The 18,297-nt window shown below is 37.7% G+C and overlaps 1 protein-coding gene across 2 annotated transcripts in view; it reads right to left on the bottom strand.

The window, feature by feature from the left end:
- The window catches only part of CLUL1 (clusterin like 1), a 36,904-nt gene extending 18,876 nt beyond the window's left edge, over window positions 1–18,028 (bottom strand). For both annotated transcript variants that reach the window (XR_006195252.1, XM_042910530.1), the window contains exons 1-5: window positions 17,644–18,028; window positions 10,557–10,675; window positions 8,782–8,930; window positions 2,802–2,969; window positions 144–576 (exon numbers count right to left, since the gene is read on the bottom strand). Coding sequence is in view for 1 of the 2 variants with exons in the window: in XM_042910530.1 (XP_042766464.1) it covers window positions 144–576; window positions 2,802–2,969; window positions 8,782–8,930; window positions 10,557–10,675; window positions 17,644–17,759 (985 nt within the window). In the remaining variant the exon portion in view is untranslated. The remainder of the gene's footprint in view (window positions 1–143; window positions 577–2,801; window positions 2,970–8,781; window positions 8,931–10,556; window positions 10,676–17,643) is intronic.
- Window positions 18,029–18,297: the final 269 nt, after the last annotated feature.

The raw sequence follows: 18,297 nt of genomic DNA on the forward strand, positions 1-18,297 counted from the left end.
GAGGCTCTGAAACGTCAATTATCCATAAATTGTCACTCTAAGAAACATTGTAAAATGACTTAGAAGTGTCTACCATTTCCAAAGGTAAACAAAGCTTGACCTTAGTATTGACATCTAAGTAAAAATCATCTTTTAATACTTGCCTTTGTCTTGCTTCGGTAAATCTGCTATTGCATTTAGCGTCTCGGTGACTGCTGTGCTGATACTGTGATAAACAGAGAGACTGAAATTACAAAACAGCTGGAAGAAGCTGGGAATGTCCCAACTTTGCACAGGATCCATTTTTTTCTCTGGTTCTTTGGATAAAACCGGAAGAAAGCTAGGCTGCGTGGAGTTTGTATCTGACATGAAATATGATTGAAAAGCCTGGTCAAATTCTTGCTGCATCTGTTTGAAGACGTTAAGACTCCTGTTAAAGAGAAATCTCACATCCACGGTCAGCTGGCTGAATACATTCTCTATTTGGGCCACTTGTGCATCCTCCTCAATGAATTTTTCACTGACAGGGAGATCTTTTTGATTATCTTCGTGGAAAGGAAACAAGTATTGATACATCTTCCTGAAAAACTGTTCGACCTGTGGGGTGAGGTGGAGGATAGAAATGGAATAAGAGATTAATTTTCTTTCTAGACCGTTTCTTTTTTAAAAATCAACTTTATTTTATTATTTTTTTTAAATGGAAGGACAATTGACATGGACCATTTCTTATTGTAAATTTCAAAGTCAACTTGCAGTGGTCATTCCAAATCAAAAATAATTCTGGGCAAGATAGGAAAAGGTGACTCATTTTTTAAGATAATTTATTAACACTCTTATAACTTTGACTTTGTTTGTGGAAATAGGATCTGAAATTCTTCCTTGTTTATGTTTGCCTACCAAAGGCCAAGTTTTTAATATTGTTGGCAAGCCACAGCCTGATGTAGCGGCAGAGGCTGGCATGTCAAGGTTTAAAGGGTACTGTGTAGGTTGCCCCAAAACTATGAAAAAAGCTCTTGCCTTTCATCTCTGTCTTAGGGTTTTTTGGTTTTGGGGTTTTTTTGTTTTTGGGGGTTTTTTTTGGTTTGTTTCCTTTAGCGTAATGTTGTTAGTGACTTTATGGTCTTCTCTTTCTTGTCTCATAAATTAGTCCATGGAAAGGAAAAGATAAACACATTCATACTGAATTATAGATGCCTGATAGAGTTAAATAGGCTACTCAGGGATGGTTACATATTAGTAGTAATCAAAGCCCTCTTTGGCTAGAGTCAAAGAAATGAATCTCTAATTGTAGAATTTTACACTCAGTGGGAGAATATTTTCCAGCAGTCACACCATGCCCTACATCCATATGACTTCCAGGTTTGTGCTAGAACACAATTGCCCTTATATGGTAGCGCTGTGGCCATGTTGAAAGCTATGGAGCATACCAACTATCCGACATCACAGATGTAGCATCCCAATGCTGTTCAAAGAAATCCCCAGAAATTCTTGTATTATTCTTGCCTTTCTCAAAAAGTAATCTGGGTGGGGGCCGGGGTGGGAGTTGGGACCCCTGGGTGGCTCAATCAGTTAAGTGTCCAATTCTTGATTTTGGCTCAGATCATGATCTCATAGCTTGTGAGATCAAGTCCTGTGTCAGGTTCCATGCTGACCACATGGAACCTCCTTGGGATTCTGTCTCTCTCTCTTTCTTTCTCTTTCTCTCCAAAATGAATAAATAAACTTAAAAAAAAAAAAAGTAATCTGGGTGGATTGTCTGTCCCTCTCTCTGCCAGCTTGTATTTGCCTGAATCCATCCACAAAAACAAACTTTAAAGCCCCAAGAAATTTTCATAAAGTCACACAACTGGCACAGACAGGAATGGTTCCCAAATCTCTGACCTCCAGCCAGTGCTCATTCCACTGTTTTCCGGTATATTGGAGAGTGACAATGGCTATAAAAATAGAGCAGATGCAATTAACAGTGGAGGCAAATTAACTTGGCAAATGAATTGTCCTAGGGGTTGCTCCCTCTATAACTGGGTATGGCATTGCCAAGCCAGGAGCATACTGTAAGTAGTGCATGCTGTAATATAGAGAGGGAAATTTCACTGCATTTCATATTCAGCTCACGTCTCGAACGGGAAGAGAAATTCAGGCCAATAGAATAGGAGACTTTTATGGGGCAGAGCTTATCCTATTCAGGTCACCACCTTCTGTGAGTCCCTCTGCCCAGACAGATAGCCAAAGGGGACAAAACAAACAAACATGCCAGTCCTATAGGGAATGCATAGATATGGTTAAAGAGGACATGAATGTGTGCATATGTGTGTGTTGCTGTAAGAAGGCAAGCCTGTTGAAGGAGAGATTCAGGAGGCAGAGGATGTCTTCAAATGTTTGGCCTCCAGGGAAAAAATTAAAGCAGGTTGAAATCAGAGACTATAATACTATTATTTAGAATGCAATTCAGCAAACATTTATTAGATACCTAATGCTTAAATGAAGACAGCTAACATGTGGTCCCTGCCCTCAAAGAGCTTACAATCTAGTGGGAATGTATTCACAAAGGACAAATACAAGACAGAAAGATTCAGGATATTTCCAAGAGGGATATACACTGTGTCATTAAAGGGAGAGATGAACACTGAATGACTGTTTTATCTTGTAATTTGAATATACACAGGTGATTTGTACATAGCATGAATGTTAGATTCTAGGTCACAAAAGGCCAATATCAGGTCAGGCATTTCTATTCTAAATAGTAAAATAAGTTAATTTTTAAAAATTAAGCTGGAGTATGTACCTTAAGTATTCTGAAACCTTGAGCTCTATTTTTCCCTTACCGTATTTTTCATAGAGGACCAGCTAGATTGGCAGGTTGTGTAAAATCTCATGCAGTTACTCTCCAGGCAAGACTTGCATTCGTCCCAGGAATCTGTCAAAGACACCTGGCATAGACTTTGTTCTTCTTCTAGATGTTCCTGAACTTCATTCATGAGTCTCAAGGCTTCCTAATTAAAAAGTAGAAACAAACATCCTATGAATGGATAAAGAAGATGTAGTATATATATACAATGGAGTATTACTTGGCAATCAAAAAGAATAAAATATTGCCATTTGCAACTACGTGGATGGAACTAGAGGGTATTATGTTAAGTGGAATTAGTCAGAGAAAGACAAATATCATATGACTTCACTCACATGAGGACTTTAAGAGACAAAACAGATGAACATAAGGGAAGGGAAACAAAAATAATATAAAAACAGGGAGGGGGACACAACAGAAGAGACCCATAAATATGGAGAACAAACTGAGGGTTGCTGGAGGGGTTGTGGGAGGGGGGATGGGCTAAATGGGGAAGGGGCACTAAGGCATCTACTCCTGAAATCATTGTTGCACTATATGCTAACTAATTTGGATGTAAATTTTAAAAAATTAAATTAAAAATTAAAAAAAGAAACAAGCGTCCTATTTCCATTTCATAACTCTATGTGTACCTTAGCTGATTTTTAAAATATGCGTATTCTGATGTACTTCTTTACTCTTTCTTTGTGCCCCTAGCTGTTAACAGGTCTACCTGAATGCTTTCTGTTTGTTTAACGAAAAGACACTGGTTGATCCTTACTGAAGACTGAAAGTCTTATCCATCTGTTCACTCATTTATTCCTTCTTTCAACAGCTATTTATTGGGTACTTGTGATGGGACAGACATTGCACTAGATGCGGGTGAATTAGGATGTGGTCTCTACTCTGGGGGATGACTATAATTTACCTGTTTACTTGTCTGTCTTCACATGTAGTTCTTGGAAGATGTGGAAAGTGGGCTTTAAGGTTTATAAAGCTGACAAATTTATTTCCGTCATTTATGTTGCCTTTAATTTTTGTACATTCTTAAACATTGCAAGAAAGGGCAATTCTTGTATATCAAATCAGATCTGCCCAGCCAGTTACACTCTAATTGCAGACATGCCAGTGTTCTGAGGTTGTCTTTCTTCTTGTCTATATTCCGAGTGCTCCCCCTCGTGGTGCCTTGCTGTATGTGGTCAGGTCCCACGCCGGGTGGTAAGGAGCCTGTCCCTGAGAATCTCAGCCCTGCCCCCGGGACCTCCCCCAAGGCCAGCACCCCTGCCTAGACCCCTGGTCTCCTTGCTAGTGTGGACTTCTAAAGACAAGCTCCCTCCAAGCCTGAGACCTAGTTCAGGGGAGTGACTGGATATAATGGACTCCTCCATAAAACAGTCTCAGAGCTAACAGTGACTCCCTTAAGTGAAAACCACACAGTGGAGGCAAAGTTTCCGTACTTAAAACCAATTTAGTATTGATTTTTACCTAATGGAAAAGAAAAAGAAATCACCTTTCCCTGTCATGTTAAGCCCAAAGAACTAGTTGGGCACTGAGAATCTTTTGATGATTTCCTTATCTCCTTGGGCATTGTAGATCAATTTGGGTTCCTACATCTTCTCAAGAAAGTTACCCCACCATGGCTGGAAACAATACTGCCCACATTTCCTCAGTCAGTACCATTTTTATTTTATTTTATTTTATTTTATTTTATTTTATTTTATTTTATTTTATTTTATTTATTTTTTTAAATGTTTATTTTGAGAGAGAGAGAGCACGACAGAGCATGAGCAGGGGAGGAGCAGAGAGAGAGGCAGACACAGAATCCGAAGCAGGCTCCAGGCTGAGAGCTGTCAGCACAGAGCCTGACCCAGGGCTCGAACTCACAGCATGAGATCATGACCTAGACAGAAGTTGGACACTCAACCAACTGAGCCACCCAGGCGTTCCAGTCAGTACCAATTTTAAATGTCTTGTTCATTGTCACCATAAACCGAAATCCCAATATTTCCAATTCCAAGCTACACTCACTGTGTACCTTTGTGCAAATGGCTTAACATCTCTGAGCTTTAGTATCTTCCTTAGCAAATAAGAATAGCAATAGGATTTACCTCTTAAGGTTTTGTATTGAGATAAACAAGCAAGGCACATAGTGTGCCTCGATTTCCTTCCACTTCCTTCTGAGAGCACAACAAAAACCAGTTACCAAATCACATGTCCCAAGTTTTGGTAGTGTAATGTTGCCATGTAGGAAGATCTCTGGGGAGAAATGCCCTGCCCATTCCTTCTGTTTCCCCCTAAAATGTCCTACCTGCTGACTATTCCTGTAGTTTACAGATTTTCAAAGTCCTATATAAACTTGGTGTGGGGGTCAAATCACTTTAAGCCACCCTGGAGTTTCTCACTTTCAGTTAATTTCAGATGCTCTCTGAATATTAATATTATATTAATATATTAATATAATATTAATTATTAATCATTAATACTTGTATCAGTATATTAATATTATATTAAATCATATATTGATAATCTCTTAATATTAATATTATATTAATATAATATATAATTATATATAATATATAATTAATATTATATTGATATAATAATATTCAATATTAATAAGGAGGGGCTGTGAAGGGGTTTGTGATGACCCTAGGTCACCTGAGGATGGGTAGTGCTCCGTACTAGGAGACTGGGGGCACCAACCCCATATTTGCTAAGTCATCATTTGCCTAAAGTATCCTTTATCCTCAGTTTAAATTTAGGGGGGTACCTGCGTGGCTCAGTCAGTTGGGCGTCTGACTTCAGCTCAGGTCATGATCCTACGGTTCATAAGTTCGAGCCCGGCATCAGGCTCTGTGCTGACAGCTCAGAGCCTGGATCCTGCTTCGGATTCTGTGTCTCCCTCTCTCTCTGCCCCTCCCCCACTCACACTCTGTCTCTCTCAAAAATGAATACACGTTACAAAAATTTTTTCTTTAAAAATAAAAAAATCATAAAGTAATTTTAGGGAGGGGGACTCAGAGTTAAACAGGTTTTCCTTTTTTTTGATTAAGTTTTTGAGGCTTCAAACCTTAAGAGTATAATTTAATGAATGTTTATATAGTAAGAAGGTTTTTAAGAAAAAAATCCTACTAGTTCTTGGGATTCCTGAGGGCAAACTGAAACTGACATCTGTTTACTTGACCCACCCCTAACTGAAGCATTCTTTTCTTAGTATTACACCCTTGACTTGTGGGGAGGCCAGAGAAAGGGACAAAAACAGAAAGTCACTGGGTCCCAGAGGCACAGTGCCGACAGCTGATTTTCTCTGGGGTCATTCATAACTGCGCTGGGTTAACACGCTCATGGACATCATGAGCCTCAGTTTCCTTAGCTGTAAAGGGAAAGTAATGGTTTTTGCAGATGTTGGAAGGATTACTACACATGATAATGTGTTTTATAAAGAGCCTGTAAATGATAACTAGTGTCATTATTCCCAGGGCCCAGCTCACAAGCCCATCACAGAAGAATCCAGCTCCAGAGGCTTTCACATTATCCTTATAAGGAGCTATTTTTGACTTCCTCAAATCTTTTGCTTGCTGTCCAAAGGGAGGAGGGTTTGCAGCTGCTAGTCAAGTGATCTCCTTTCCTTGCTAGGGACCCTGTGCCACAAGGGGTATAGGTGTGGCCGTAACATCAACCAATCTGGTGACAGGTTCACATATAACTTTGGCGTCAGCCTGTCACACAGACCTGCTCCGGTGGCTCAATGGACACCCAGAGGCCACTGTACTCAGAAATAAAGAATTCCAGCAGCTATCTGCAGTTGGTGGCCTCCAACTTTACATGTTTATAGGTACAGGTGTAGGGAGGAAATATTAAAACTTTTATTTTTAAGTTTTAATTTAAAAACTGATCCCCTATCTCTATCAAAAGTACATAAACATTTTAAAAAAAGGGGGCGCCTGGGTGGCTCAGTCGGTTGAGCGTCCGACTTTGATCTCATGGTTTGTGGGTTTGAGCCCCATGTTGGGTTCTGTGCTGATAGCTCAGAGCCTGGAGCCTGCCTCGGATTTTGTGTCTCCCTCTCTCTCTGCAACCTCCCCGCCCTGTGCCCAGCTCTCACTGTTTCTATCAATAGTAAGTAAACATTTAAAAAAATAATAATTAAAAAAATTGATGGCGGGGAAGGAGAAGTAGGTGGCGGGGTAGGAGAAGTAGGGAGTTGTTTAATGGGTACAGAGTTTCAATTCTGCAAGACGGAAAGAATTCTGGAGCTTGATTGCACAGAATTGTGAAGGTATTCAGCACTATTTACCATACACATAAAAATAATTAAGATGGTAAATTTTATGTTATGTGTATTTTACCACATTTATAAATTTTTAAAAATAAAATTTTAAAGTAATTTACTCTCAATGTTAAAATTTAGAATACTTTCCAAATTATTTTGTTACAGTTTTGATTTCCTCTTTGATTTAAGGGTAATGTTGAAAATAATTTTAAAAAATAATTGAATTGTTTTGAATGTTTTGTTCATTGTTAATGTTATTAAACTGTGAGCCATGCAGTGTTCATAACTTAGAAACATATTAAGCTTAATTCTGTAACATAGGAACAATTTTTAACATCTTCTCTGGATATTTGGATATATAGTTGACCTTTAAAAACATGGGTTTGAATTGCATGGGTCTACTTACAGGTGGATTTTTTTCAATAAATGCAGGACGGTACTATAAATGTATTGTCTTTTCCTTATGATATTCTTAATATTTTCTTTTCTCTAGCTTTATTGTAGGAGTACAGTACACAATGCATACAACACACAAAATATGAGTTAATCGATTATTTATACAATTGGTAAGGCTTCTGGTCAACAGTAGGCTATTAGAAATTGTTTTGGGGGCGTCAACAGTTACATGCAGATTTTCGATTGGAGGTCGGCACCCCTTACTCCCACATTGTTCAAAGGTCAACTGTAATGTGTATTTCCCATTGGTAAGATACATAGTTTGAACTGTAACTATTAAGCGAAGGCATTTGAATAAAGAAACTTATTAGGCTGATGTACTATTTTATATACATTGGTGCTTTCTTGTGGTGCTTATGTCAGACCACTGCATGTCACCAACTGCTCGAGAGGACCATGGGGAAGTGGGTCCTCCACATTCCAGGAGCATCCACACTGGTTCCCTCTCTCTTTGTTCCCTTGGAGCCGATTGCAATGAATTGCCATTTAGAGGGCTCAGGTGAATGATGGTTTTATTATTTAGTTTTAACTAAGCTAGCCCTCACCAAATGGGGAAGAAGCTTCAAAAGATTCTTGATAAAAACCAAACAATACCCATGAGATTAAAAAATATGAATAATTTAAGCTCAGGTAGACAAGAAGCAAGCCGCAGAGCTGAAACGTCTTCATTATAAGCTCTTTGTTGGTCACATGACAAAGTAAAACTATGATCTAATCAGACCTGGCCATCAACTAAAAAGTTTCAAAATATTTTCCAGATTATTTGAAATATGGATTTAACATCCACCCTAGCTAGTGATGAACCTCATCCTACATCTATTTTTTGCCTTGAGATATTAATGGTAGCAATTCGTGTGTCTAATTTACAAATAAACTAATATGCATAAATTTAGGAGTGAACACTAAGAATAGTATTAGTAATAGGGATGGGGGCTCAAAAACCTTTGGAGACCACAGATCTAGCCAAAAACTCCATGAACACTTTTGACTCCATATCCGGAGTCAGAATGGACTAAAGATAAAGTATTTTTAAGAAAGTAGCACTTCCCCAACAGAGATGAATCCCTCAAATTCCTGGATTTGGAGTCCTGCAAAGGCCCACTCTGCCTTTGAAGTTTTCATCCACTAAGAGCTGCTCTCCAGAAAATCTACTGTTAGGGAAAATAAATAAGTCATCAACTGCACTAACAGATGCAGTATTTATGGTCTAGCTATATTTAAGATCAGGTGTTGTTCCCAATTACTGTACCTGCTTTTCTTCTTTGCATTTCTTCAGGGTTTTCATTAGATTGGTATGTTCCTCCTCTCTTCTTTCCATCATGATTTTCATCTGCTTCATACCAATCAAAGCCTTCTTCACTTCTTCGTCTCCATCTATGTCTCCAGCCTCAGGAAAACCTAAAAGAAGCATTGCAGTTTTTTCCCTTTGAGATCTGATCAAATTGCAGTGTATCAGAATACAATAAGTTCACCAGTTTTCATTATGTCCCTTAAATAGAGACTTAGCTGTTCTTTTGCAGCATCAAATTCTGGAAGCAGATCACAATGGATTGGCTGTTAGCTGCCCCACGGACACAGCTGCCATGTAGATGATACCTTCTATTCCTCGTGTCTGAGCTCCTAGACAAGTCAGAGTTCATTTAACCTCATTCTTGTCCTCTCACTCAGGGCCTGTTTCCAGTTATCCAGTTTTTTTTCTTTCACTTAAAACTCAAGTGTGTTTATATTAGAAAAAAATTCAGATTTTCTTCACAGACAATTTATATTAAATGCCAAATGGGAACCTCAAACACAGCGAACAATTGCCCTTTCTTTCAGCTTCAATTGCCTTCCCAGGAGGCATTAAAACTAGAAAGTATCTCATATAATACAAGATTCTTTAACAACCTGCTGGACATCTCTTATATACCCTTTTAAAAATTGTATTTACTTTTTTATTTTAGAGAGAAGGAGAGAGAGCATGCAAGCACGAGAGAGGAGCAGAGGGAGACAGGGAGAGACAGAATACCTTTTTTTTTTTTTTTTAGTTTATTTATTTAATTTGAGAGAGAAAGAGCACAAGTAGGGAAAGGGCAGAGAGAGGATCTCAAGCAGGCTCTGTGCTGTCAGCATAGAGCCCGATGCAGGCCTCAATCTCACAAACTCATGAGATCATGACCTAAGCCAAAATCAAGACACTTAACTGACTGAACCAGCCAGGTGCCCAGGCACAGAGAGAGAGAGAGAGAGAGAGAGAGAGAGAGAAAGAGAGAGAGAATTCTAAACAGGCTCCGCACTCAGCATGGAGCCCGATGCAAGGTTCAGTCCCACAACCCTGGTGTCATGACCTGAGATGAAATCAAGAGTCTGACACTCAATCGACTGAGCCACCCAGACACCTCTTTTCTACATCTTTAATAAGCTTTTGGTGGGTATAAAATTCATTGTCATTCTCTCTTTGCAGTAGTCAGTGTGGCTTCCAAAGGAACTTATTTTTGTTTCTGAGTTTAATCATAGACCTTCCTAAAGCAGCATTTTAACTAATTTATTTTTCTAAGTATTCAGTACCCAAAGCATATATCGTCAAGCAAAGGTCACAAGTTCATGAACATAGACTAACCAGATTCAATGTCACTATAACCCATTCTTTCACTATTTCAGGAATAACTGCACAGATAACTTTAATTGTTTAAATTTTTCAAATGCTAGAAAAGAATTTCACTGTTCGTTAAAACCGTGCTGAGAGGATACCAAACATCTGGATGATACCAAGAAATGCAGCCCGAAAGTTGGCAAGTTTTATCTGTGTGATAGCAAACATCTGGATATGTGAACGTTCTCAGATACTCGGCTGGAATTCTCTACTTTTATTCCAGATGTTTGGCATCATGTCTACTTGGTTTAAGTGCTGAGAGAACATCCTACCGTGAAATTGGAGGGCCGTAATGAATACGGTTATCTCTCAACCGTAAATCACTTGTATATGCCAGCAACACATGCAAACATGCAAACAGGACACAGAGCAGATAAAGAAACCAAACATACCCTTCAGGTTTCCATGGATACCGGCTTTGTCCTTCCAAGTAGGTGCACAGTGACGTCCTTCCAACCATAGCAGATACACAATAAACACCAAGAGTGATGGCTTCATGTTCCTGCTGTTACTGCAAAGGAAAAATAAACCTGTACCAAATGCCTTCCATTAGGTTAGTTTTTGCCAGCATCAATTGAAAACACATGGCGATCTCAAGCAGTTTTCTGTCAATTTTTCTTTATGATTTTAGACAAGTTATGCTAATATGCCTGAGACATAAGGAGACCTGAAATATAAATTAAAAAAAAAAAAAAAAGACAACCCAAGTCCCTATTTTGTTTACATTCTTTATGACAGTTAAATAAGGTCATCATTTGAAGTATTTGAACTTCAAGACATCGAATAGTATGGATCACAGCCCCATAGAATCCATACTTCATTGTATGTTCTTGTCAACAGAAACAGCCTGAAATACAGAATTAGTTAAAATATGTCAGAAGGATATTTTTTTCCTCCAAAATTCTGAGTGCTCAAGTAAGTTTTTACCCTGGGTAGTTTATGACTTATTCTTTCACGAAAGCAAAAATAACCTCACAGATTTTTCTTATATGTCTTATGAAACCCATCAAGATACATGAATAATGTACAATTATTTTTTTTCTTTTCAGATAATGAATGTTCTTTTAAATTTAATTTGATATATTTTTGTTATAAACATTCCAGATACAAATAAGTTAGATTATCTTAACTCTTCCCAAAGAGATATTTACCTGCTTTATGTATATTTGTTATTTTGGGAAGAAATAATTTCATTATTTAATCAACATCTGGATTGTCTTTTTAATAAAATAACACTGGTACTAGTAGTTACAAAACTATCCCATTTTACATATCTACACCTATCCTATGAACTAACTCTTCTTTCTATTAAGACTTTATTTTACCAAATGAAACTTTTTAATATATATTTACCACTAACTTTGCAGTATTTCTCCAGTGAGGTTACCACCCGCTTCTTAAAGGGCCTTCAATTTTCTCTGATTTAACTTTCATCTCTGTCAGGGATTTAGCCTGGTTCTTTTAATTTGATGACACAGTTCATAATCCTATTAGCCTAATATTTTGAGATTAAGAGTATGGTTTAAAATTTGGTAGGTTTTAGAAAGAAACACTAGAGGGCGGGCTGTGCACATGATCAGGAACAATGACCTTGAGTAACGTTATTATACACAAATATTTTGTAATTGAAGTATAGTTGACATACAATATTTTATTAGTTTCAGATGTACATCATAGTGATTTGACATTCATATACATTATGAAATATCACCATGATAAGTCTAGTTACTATCTGTCATCATACAAAGTAATTGTAATATTATTGACTATGTTACCTATGCTATAATAAATGTAAATGTATATAATGCTGCAATAAACATAGGGGTACATATATCTTTTTGAATTAGTGTTTTAATTTTCTTCAGATAAATACCCACAAGTGTAATTACTGGATCATAGGGTAGTTCTATTTTTAATTTTTTGAAGAACTTTCATACTGTTTTCTACAGTGGCTGAACTGGTTTACATTCCCACCAATAGTGCATGAGGATTCCCTTTTCTCTGCATCCTCACCAACACTTGTTATTTCTTGTTTTTTAGATACTAGCCATTCTGATGGGTGTGAGGTGATACCTCACTGTGGCTTTGATTTGCATTTCCCTGATGATTAGTGATGTTGAACATCTTTTCATGTGTCTGTTGACCATCTGCATGTCTTCTTTGGAAAAATGTTTACTTTCTGCCCATTAAAAAAAAATGTTTATTTATTTATTTTGAGAGAGAGAGAGAGAGTGCACATGAGTAGGGTAGGGACAAAAAGAGAGGGAGAGAGAGAATCTCAAGGAGGCTCTGCATTGTCAGCACAGAGCCCTGACACAGGGCTTAAACCCACGAACCGTGAGATCATGACCTGAGTCAAAATCAAGAGTCAAATGCTTAACTGACTGAGCCACTCAGGCACCCCTCTCTGTCCATTTTTTAATTAGACTGTTTGTGGGTTTTGTTTTGTTTTTGTTTTTTGTCTTGTTTGGTGTTGAGTTGTAGGAGTGCTTTGCATAGTTTGGATATTAACTCCTTATTGAATATATCATTACAAATATCTTCTCCCATTCAGTGGGTTGCCTTTTAGTTTTGTTGATTGTTTCCTTCATTGTGCAAAAGCTTTTTGGTTTGGTATAGTTCTACATGTTTATTTTTGCTTGTTGCCCTTTGCCTGAGGAGACAGATCCAAAACAATATTGCTAAGACCAATGTCCAAGAGTTTACTACCTATATTTTCTTTTAGGAGTTTTATTGTTTCAGGTCTTAGATTTAGGTCTTTAGTCCATTTTGAGTTTATTTTGTATATGGTGGAAGGAAGTGGTCCAGTTTTACTCTTTTGCATATAGCTGTCTAGTTTTTCTAACACCATTTGTTGAAGAGACTGTTTTTTCTCCATTGCCTATTCTTGCCTTTTTAGTTGTAAATTAGTTGATTATATACATGTGAGTTTATTTCTCACATGAAATATGTGTCTGTTTTTGTGCCAGTACCATACTATTTTTATTACTTTAGCTTCATAGTATAGTTTGATATTAAGGAGTGTGATACTTCCAGCTTTGTTCTTCTTTCTCAAGATTGCTTTGGTTCTTTAGGGTCTTTGTGATTCCATTCAGGATCATTTGTGGTATTATTTATTCTAGTTCTGTGAAAGATGCTATTGGTATTTTGGTAGAAAGCACATTGAAACTGTAGATTGCTTTGAGTAGTATGGACATTTTAACAATATTAATTCTTCCAACCCATGAGCATGGTATAGCTTTCCATTTATTTGTGTCAATTGCACTTTCTTTCATCAATGTCTTATAATTTTCAGAGTATAGGTCTTTCATCTCCTTGCTTAAATTTATTCCTTTGTATTTGGTTCTTTTTGAACCAAATTGTAAATTTGATTTACAATCAAATAAGATTGTAAATAAGATTTTTTTAAGTTTCATTTTCTGCTATTTCATTATTAATATATAGAAATGCAACAGATTGTTGTATATTGATTTTGTATCCTGTAACCATACAGAATTCATTTATTAGTTCTGGTAGTTTTTGGTGGAGTCTTTAGGATTTTCTAGTATCATATGTTATCTTCAAATAGTGACAGTTTTATTTCTTCCTTACTTATTTGTATGACTTTTATTTCTTTTTCTTGTCTGATTGCTATGGCCAGGACTTCCAGAGTTATGTTCAATAAAAGTGGTAACAGTGGGCATCCTTGTCTTTTTCTGATCTTAGAGGAAAAACTTTCAGCTTTTCACCATTGAGTATGATGTTAGCTGTGGGTTTGTCATATATGGCCTTTATTATGTTAAGGTATGTTCCCTCTGTACCCACTTTGTTGAGAGTTTTCATCATAAATGGATGTTAAATTTTGCCCAGTGCTTTTCTGCATATATTAAGATGATTATATGATTTTTATCCTTAATTTTGTTAATGTGGTATAATTTGCAGATATTGAACCATCCTTGCGTGCCTGGAATAAATCCTACTTGATTGTGATATGTGATCCTTTTAATGTTTTTTTTTATTTTTAATTTATGATTGAAGTTTAGTTGACATACAGTGCTATATTAGTTTCATGTGCACAACATAGTGATTTAACAGTTCTGAACATTACTCACTGTTCCTCACGATCAGTGTAGTCACCATCTGTCCCCATATAACATTATTACAATAGTATTGACTATAATTCCCTATGCTGTACTTTTCATCACCGTGACTTATTTATTTTATAACTGGAAATTTGTACCTCTTAATCCCATTCACCTATTCCTCCCATCCCCCCAGCCACCTCCCCTCTGGCAACCACCAGTTTGTTCTCTGCATTTAAGAATCTGGTTTTTTGTTTGATCATTTGTTTTGTTTTTCAGATTCCACATGTAAGTGAAATTATATGCATTTGTCTTTCTCTGTCTGACTTATTTCATTTAGCATAATACCTTCTAGATTCATTCATGTTGTCACAATTGGCAAGATTTAATTCTTTTTTATGGCAGAATAATACCTGTTTTTTTAAGTGTTTATTTTTATGTATTTATTTTTGAGAGAGAGGCAGAGAGAGAAATAGAGAATCTTAAGCAGGCTCTGCACTGTCAGCACAGAGCCCAATGTGGGTCTTGAACTGATGAACCATGAGATCATGACCTGAGCCTAAATCAAGAGTTCAATGCTTAACCAGCTGAGCCACCCAAGTGCCCCTGTAGCAGTTTCTTATAATCCTTTGTATTTCTGTGGTGTTGATTATAACCTCTTATCTTTCATTTCTGATTTTATTTATTTGGGTCCTCTCTCTCTCTCTCTCTTTTTTTTTTCTTGATGAGTCTGGCTAAAGGTTTATCAATTTTGTTTATCTTTCCAAAGAACTAACTTTTAGTCTCATTATTATTTTCTATTATTTATTGTTAAGTTTCATTTATTGATGCTGAGGGGGCACTGGTGGGTGGGGCTGGTCCTTGATGTGGTTGGTTGTAAAGCCCAGCCCTGACTATTGCAGGTGCATTGGTAGGCAGGGCTGCCCCCTTCCAGGGGTGGGAGTTGCTTTGGTGGGGAGGATGTTCTCTGGGTGTGGCAGGGTGGAAGTATCTTTGGAGAGGGACTCTGGTCCTGGCTGAGCTATCCATGGTGTGTGGTAGGGTGGGAGTCACTTTGGAGGAGTGCCTGCCAGAGTAGGTGGATTGGGCAGAGCAGGTCCACCTGGGTAGGGTGAATGGTGGTAGCAAAGTAGATGGGAAGTATCAGAAATGTCACTCATCAAGGTAGATGCTAGTTAAAAGGAGATTAAGGAAAATGGGGCCTGTCAGCAGTCCTATCCCTAGAGAAGATTCTTACAACTTCCTGCTCCTTTGGCACATTCCCTAAAACTAGTCAATAAATCTCCTTCATACATGGCCTGGGAGTTTTTCAAACTCCTGCCTCTGTGTTGGGTCTCAGAGTGAGTGAATTTGTGCATGAGACTTTTTTTTTTTCAATATATGAAATTTATTGTCAAATTGGTTTCCATACAACACCCAGTGGCATGAGCCTTTTGAGAGTAGAGTCTCAGCTCTCCTGGAGTTAAGCCCTGTTGATTTTCAAAGCTAGGTGTTATGGAGGCTTGTCTTCCCTTGGAGGGACCCAGGGCTGGGGTGCCTGATGTCAGGCTTGAATTCCTTGCTTTTCAGGAAGGACCTCCACATTCATGACATTTCTCCCATGTGTTTCACTATACCAGGGCTATAGTTCCCGACTAGACCACATCTCTGTCCTTCCTACCTGTCTCAATGTGGCTTTTTGTTTATATCTTCAGGTGTGGAAAGGCTGTTCTACTGGCCTGCAGGTTGTTTTCAGAGAGTTGTTCTATATGTAGTTGTAGTTTTGGTGTGTCTGTGGGAGGTAGTGAGCTTAGGATCTTCCTGCTCTGCCACCTTGATCTTCTCTTCTCTACACAATTTTGTTTTGATAGGACCCATTACAACCTTAAGCATTTTTTTTTTAATTTGAAATTTATGATACATATATTCCTATATAGGCCAAACAAATTTCTTTGGAAATATAAGCCACAATACAAAATAGAGTAAATAAACTCTTAGATAAAACATTTTGAAGATTATTTATATAGCTGGCATTTTTTTGAATATATGCAAACACATTCTAAGTAGATAAAGTATAAAAACCCAGCATATAAATAATGCAATAGATGAGTATTTCAGGCCCACTATAATTTAATAATTGATTAGCTGAACTGAAAATCCAGCTAATGATTTGTTTAAAAACAATTTAGAGAACTCTTAGTCACCATAGCCAGTTGTAGCCTGGGTCTCTCTGGCTACTGACATCTCAGAATCATCATGGTCCCCTTTAAAATTTGGAGGAATTAGCCGGTCAATACTTATTATGTGCTTAGTACTTTCTAAGTGGGTCACACTGACTGCTCTGAACTAGCCCACCTGCCTTTTGAGGGCCCTTAGTCTCCGTATTTGAGCAAACTGCTATTTAGACTTTATCTGTGCTCCACTTGGGCACCGGGATGGGCAATTACAGGACACACTCAAAGTCCAGCCCACACCCCATTTCAGCTGTCTTGATTACCCACTAATTATCTGTTTTAGTTGGAAACCTCTTAGCTCTATTGGCAAACAGATCATCTCAAAGCAAAACTTGAACTATTAGTATTTTAAGTAGCTTAATGTCACTGTTGAGCAATTATAGTCCACACCTGAAAACAGATGTGTCCTATCCTGAGAGGTGACTAGTCGGCCTATGGAAGAAGCAGGGCTTTGGGTATTTTTCTTAGGAAGAGAAGAGCACAGTTCTGGAAAAGTTAGTCATAGTAAATTAATCAGCGCTACTTCAACCCTGAGAACTCTTGCTCATTAGTTTGCTGTTGTCTAAGTTAGGGACCATTTGAAGTCATGGCTGACATCTCCGTACTTTTTCAACAAGCCCACATTTTTTTGAAAAAGGAACCTGTTGTTTAGCAATACCAGTGCTTTATCCTGTAGTGGCAGATTGTTTTCTGTAATCCATGTTCCTCCTTTAAGTGTAATTTCTGAAAACCTAAGTTTATTACTAACTAGTACTAACTACTTTTTAAATATCCTGAAGCTTCCAAAAAGTTTCTTCCTCTAATTATTTCATCTGTTTTTACAGCTGCCATTTTGTTCTTAAGATTAAGCAATATTTCATACAAACCCCATTATTTTCATAATTATGACATCATTATGTTTAAGATTTAAGTGGATTATAAAATATTCCAAATAGCTATTTGGTAACCAAGGAGACCTAGAAGCAAGGTCATCTTAGGTAAGAAAGACAGAAAGAAGGTATGTGGAGTATCAACCGAGAAATAGGCTGAGGAGTCAGACAGATGGACTTCAAAATGTCGGGCTACGTTGCTAAGGTCAGACTTGGACAGCATGTCTTATATATGTGACCATAATGGACTTGTTACTAAGTCACCCCTGATTAGATTCACCCATTCTGCCACTGGCATAGCCAGACAACCTCAGCCCTTCCTATTGGGATACTTACTTGGCAGAGAGCAGATGAGGAAGCCTGTGCCATTTGTGCTGTTTCCTATGTGCAGCCCAACTCCAAGATACAAAGTCAACAGTCCCCTGCAGTTTTGCAAACTGGGAGCCTTGCATGTGTCCTGTACACAGCTGGAGTTGCTGACTTGCACCAGTAAGGTCAGAAAGGGAAGGAAAGTGAGTGAATCTCTAATGCGTTCTCACAACTGATGAGATATGGGCTAGTGGATTCTCCATGATTCAAACAACCTACTCTTCTTTGGAAGGGTGAGAGGCAGGAGTGTTATCCTGGTAGAAGTAATCCTCCACAGTAACAAGAGGACATTCTACACACACACACACACACACACACACACACACACACACCCCAAGGAGGGACTATATAAAAGAAGTAAAATGAAAAAGTTCAAAAATTTAAAATCCAAATTATTTATGTAGATTATAATAGTAATTAATTTCAGTAGATTTATTTCCTTCCTTCCCTTCCTTCCTCCTTTCCCTCCTTCCTTCCTTCTTTCGTTCCTTGTTTCTGTTCTTTCTTCTTTCTTTGTCTTCATTAATTTAACTATTTATTTAACAAATTTAAAGGACATGATTCATATTACAAAGCTAAATTTTAGAAATAGAATAGAAATTCTCTTTTACAAATTGCTCC

The sequence above is a fragment of the Panthera leo genome, chromosome D3 (genome assembly GCF_018350215.1).
Source record: "Panthera leo isolate Ple1 chromosome D3, P.leo_Ple1_pat1.1, whole genome shotgun sequence".
Taxonomy (NCBI): Eukaryota; Metazoa; Chordata; class Mammalia; order Carnivora; family Felidae; genus Panthera; species Panthera leo.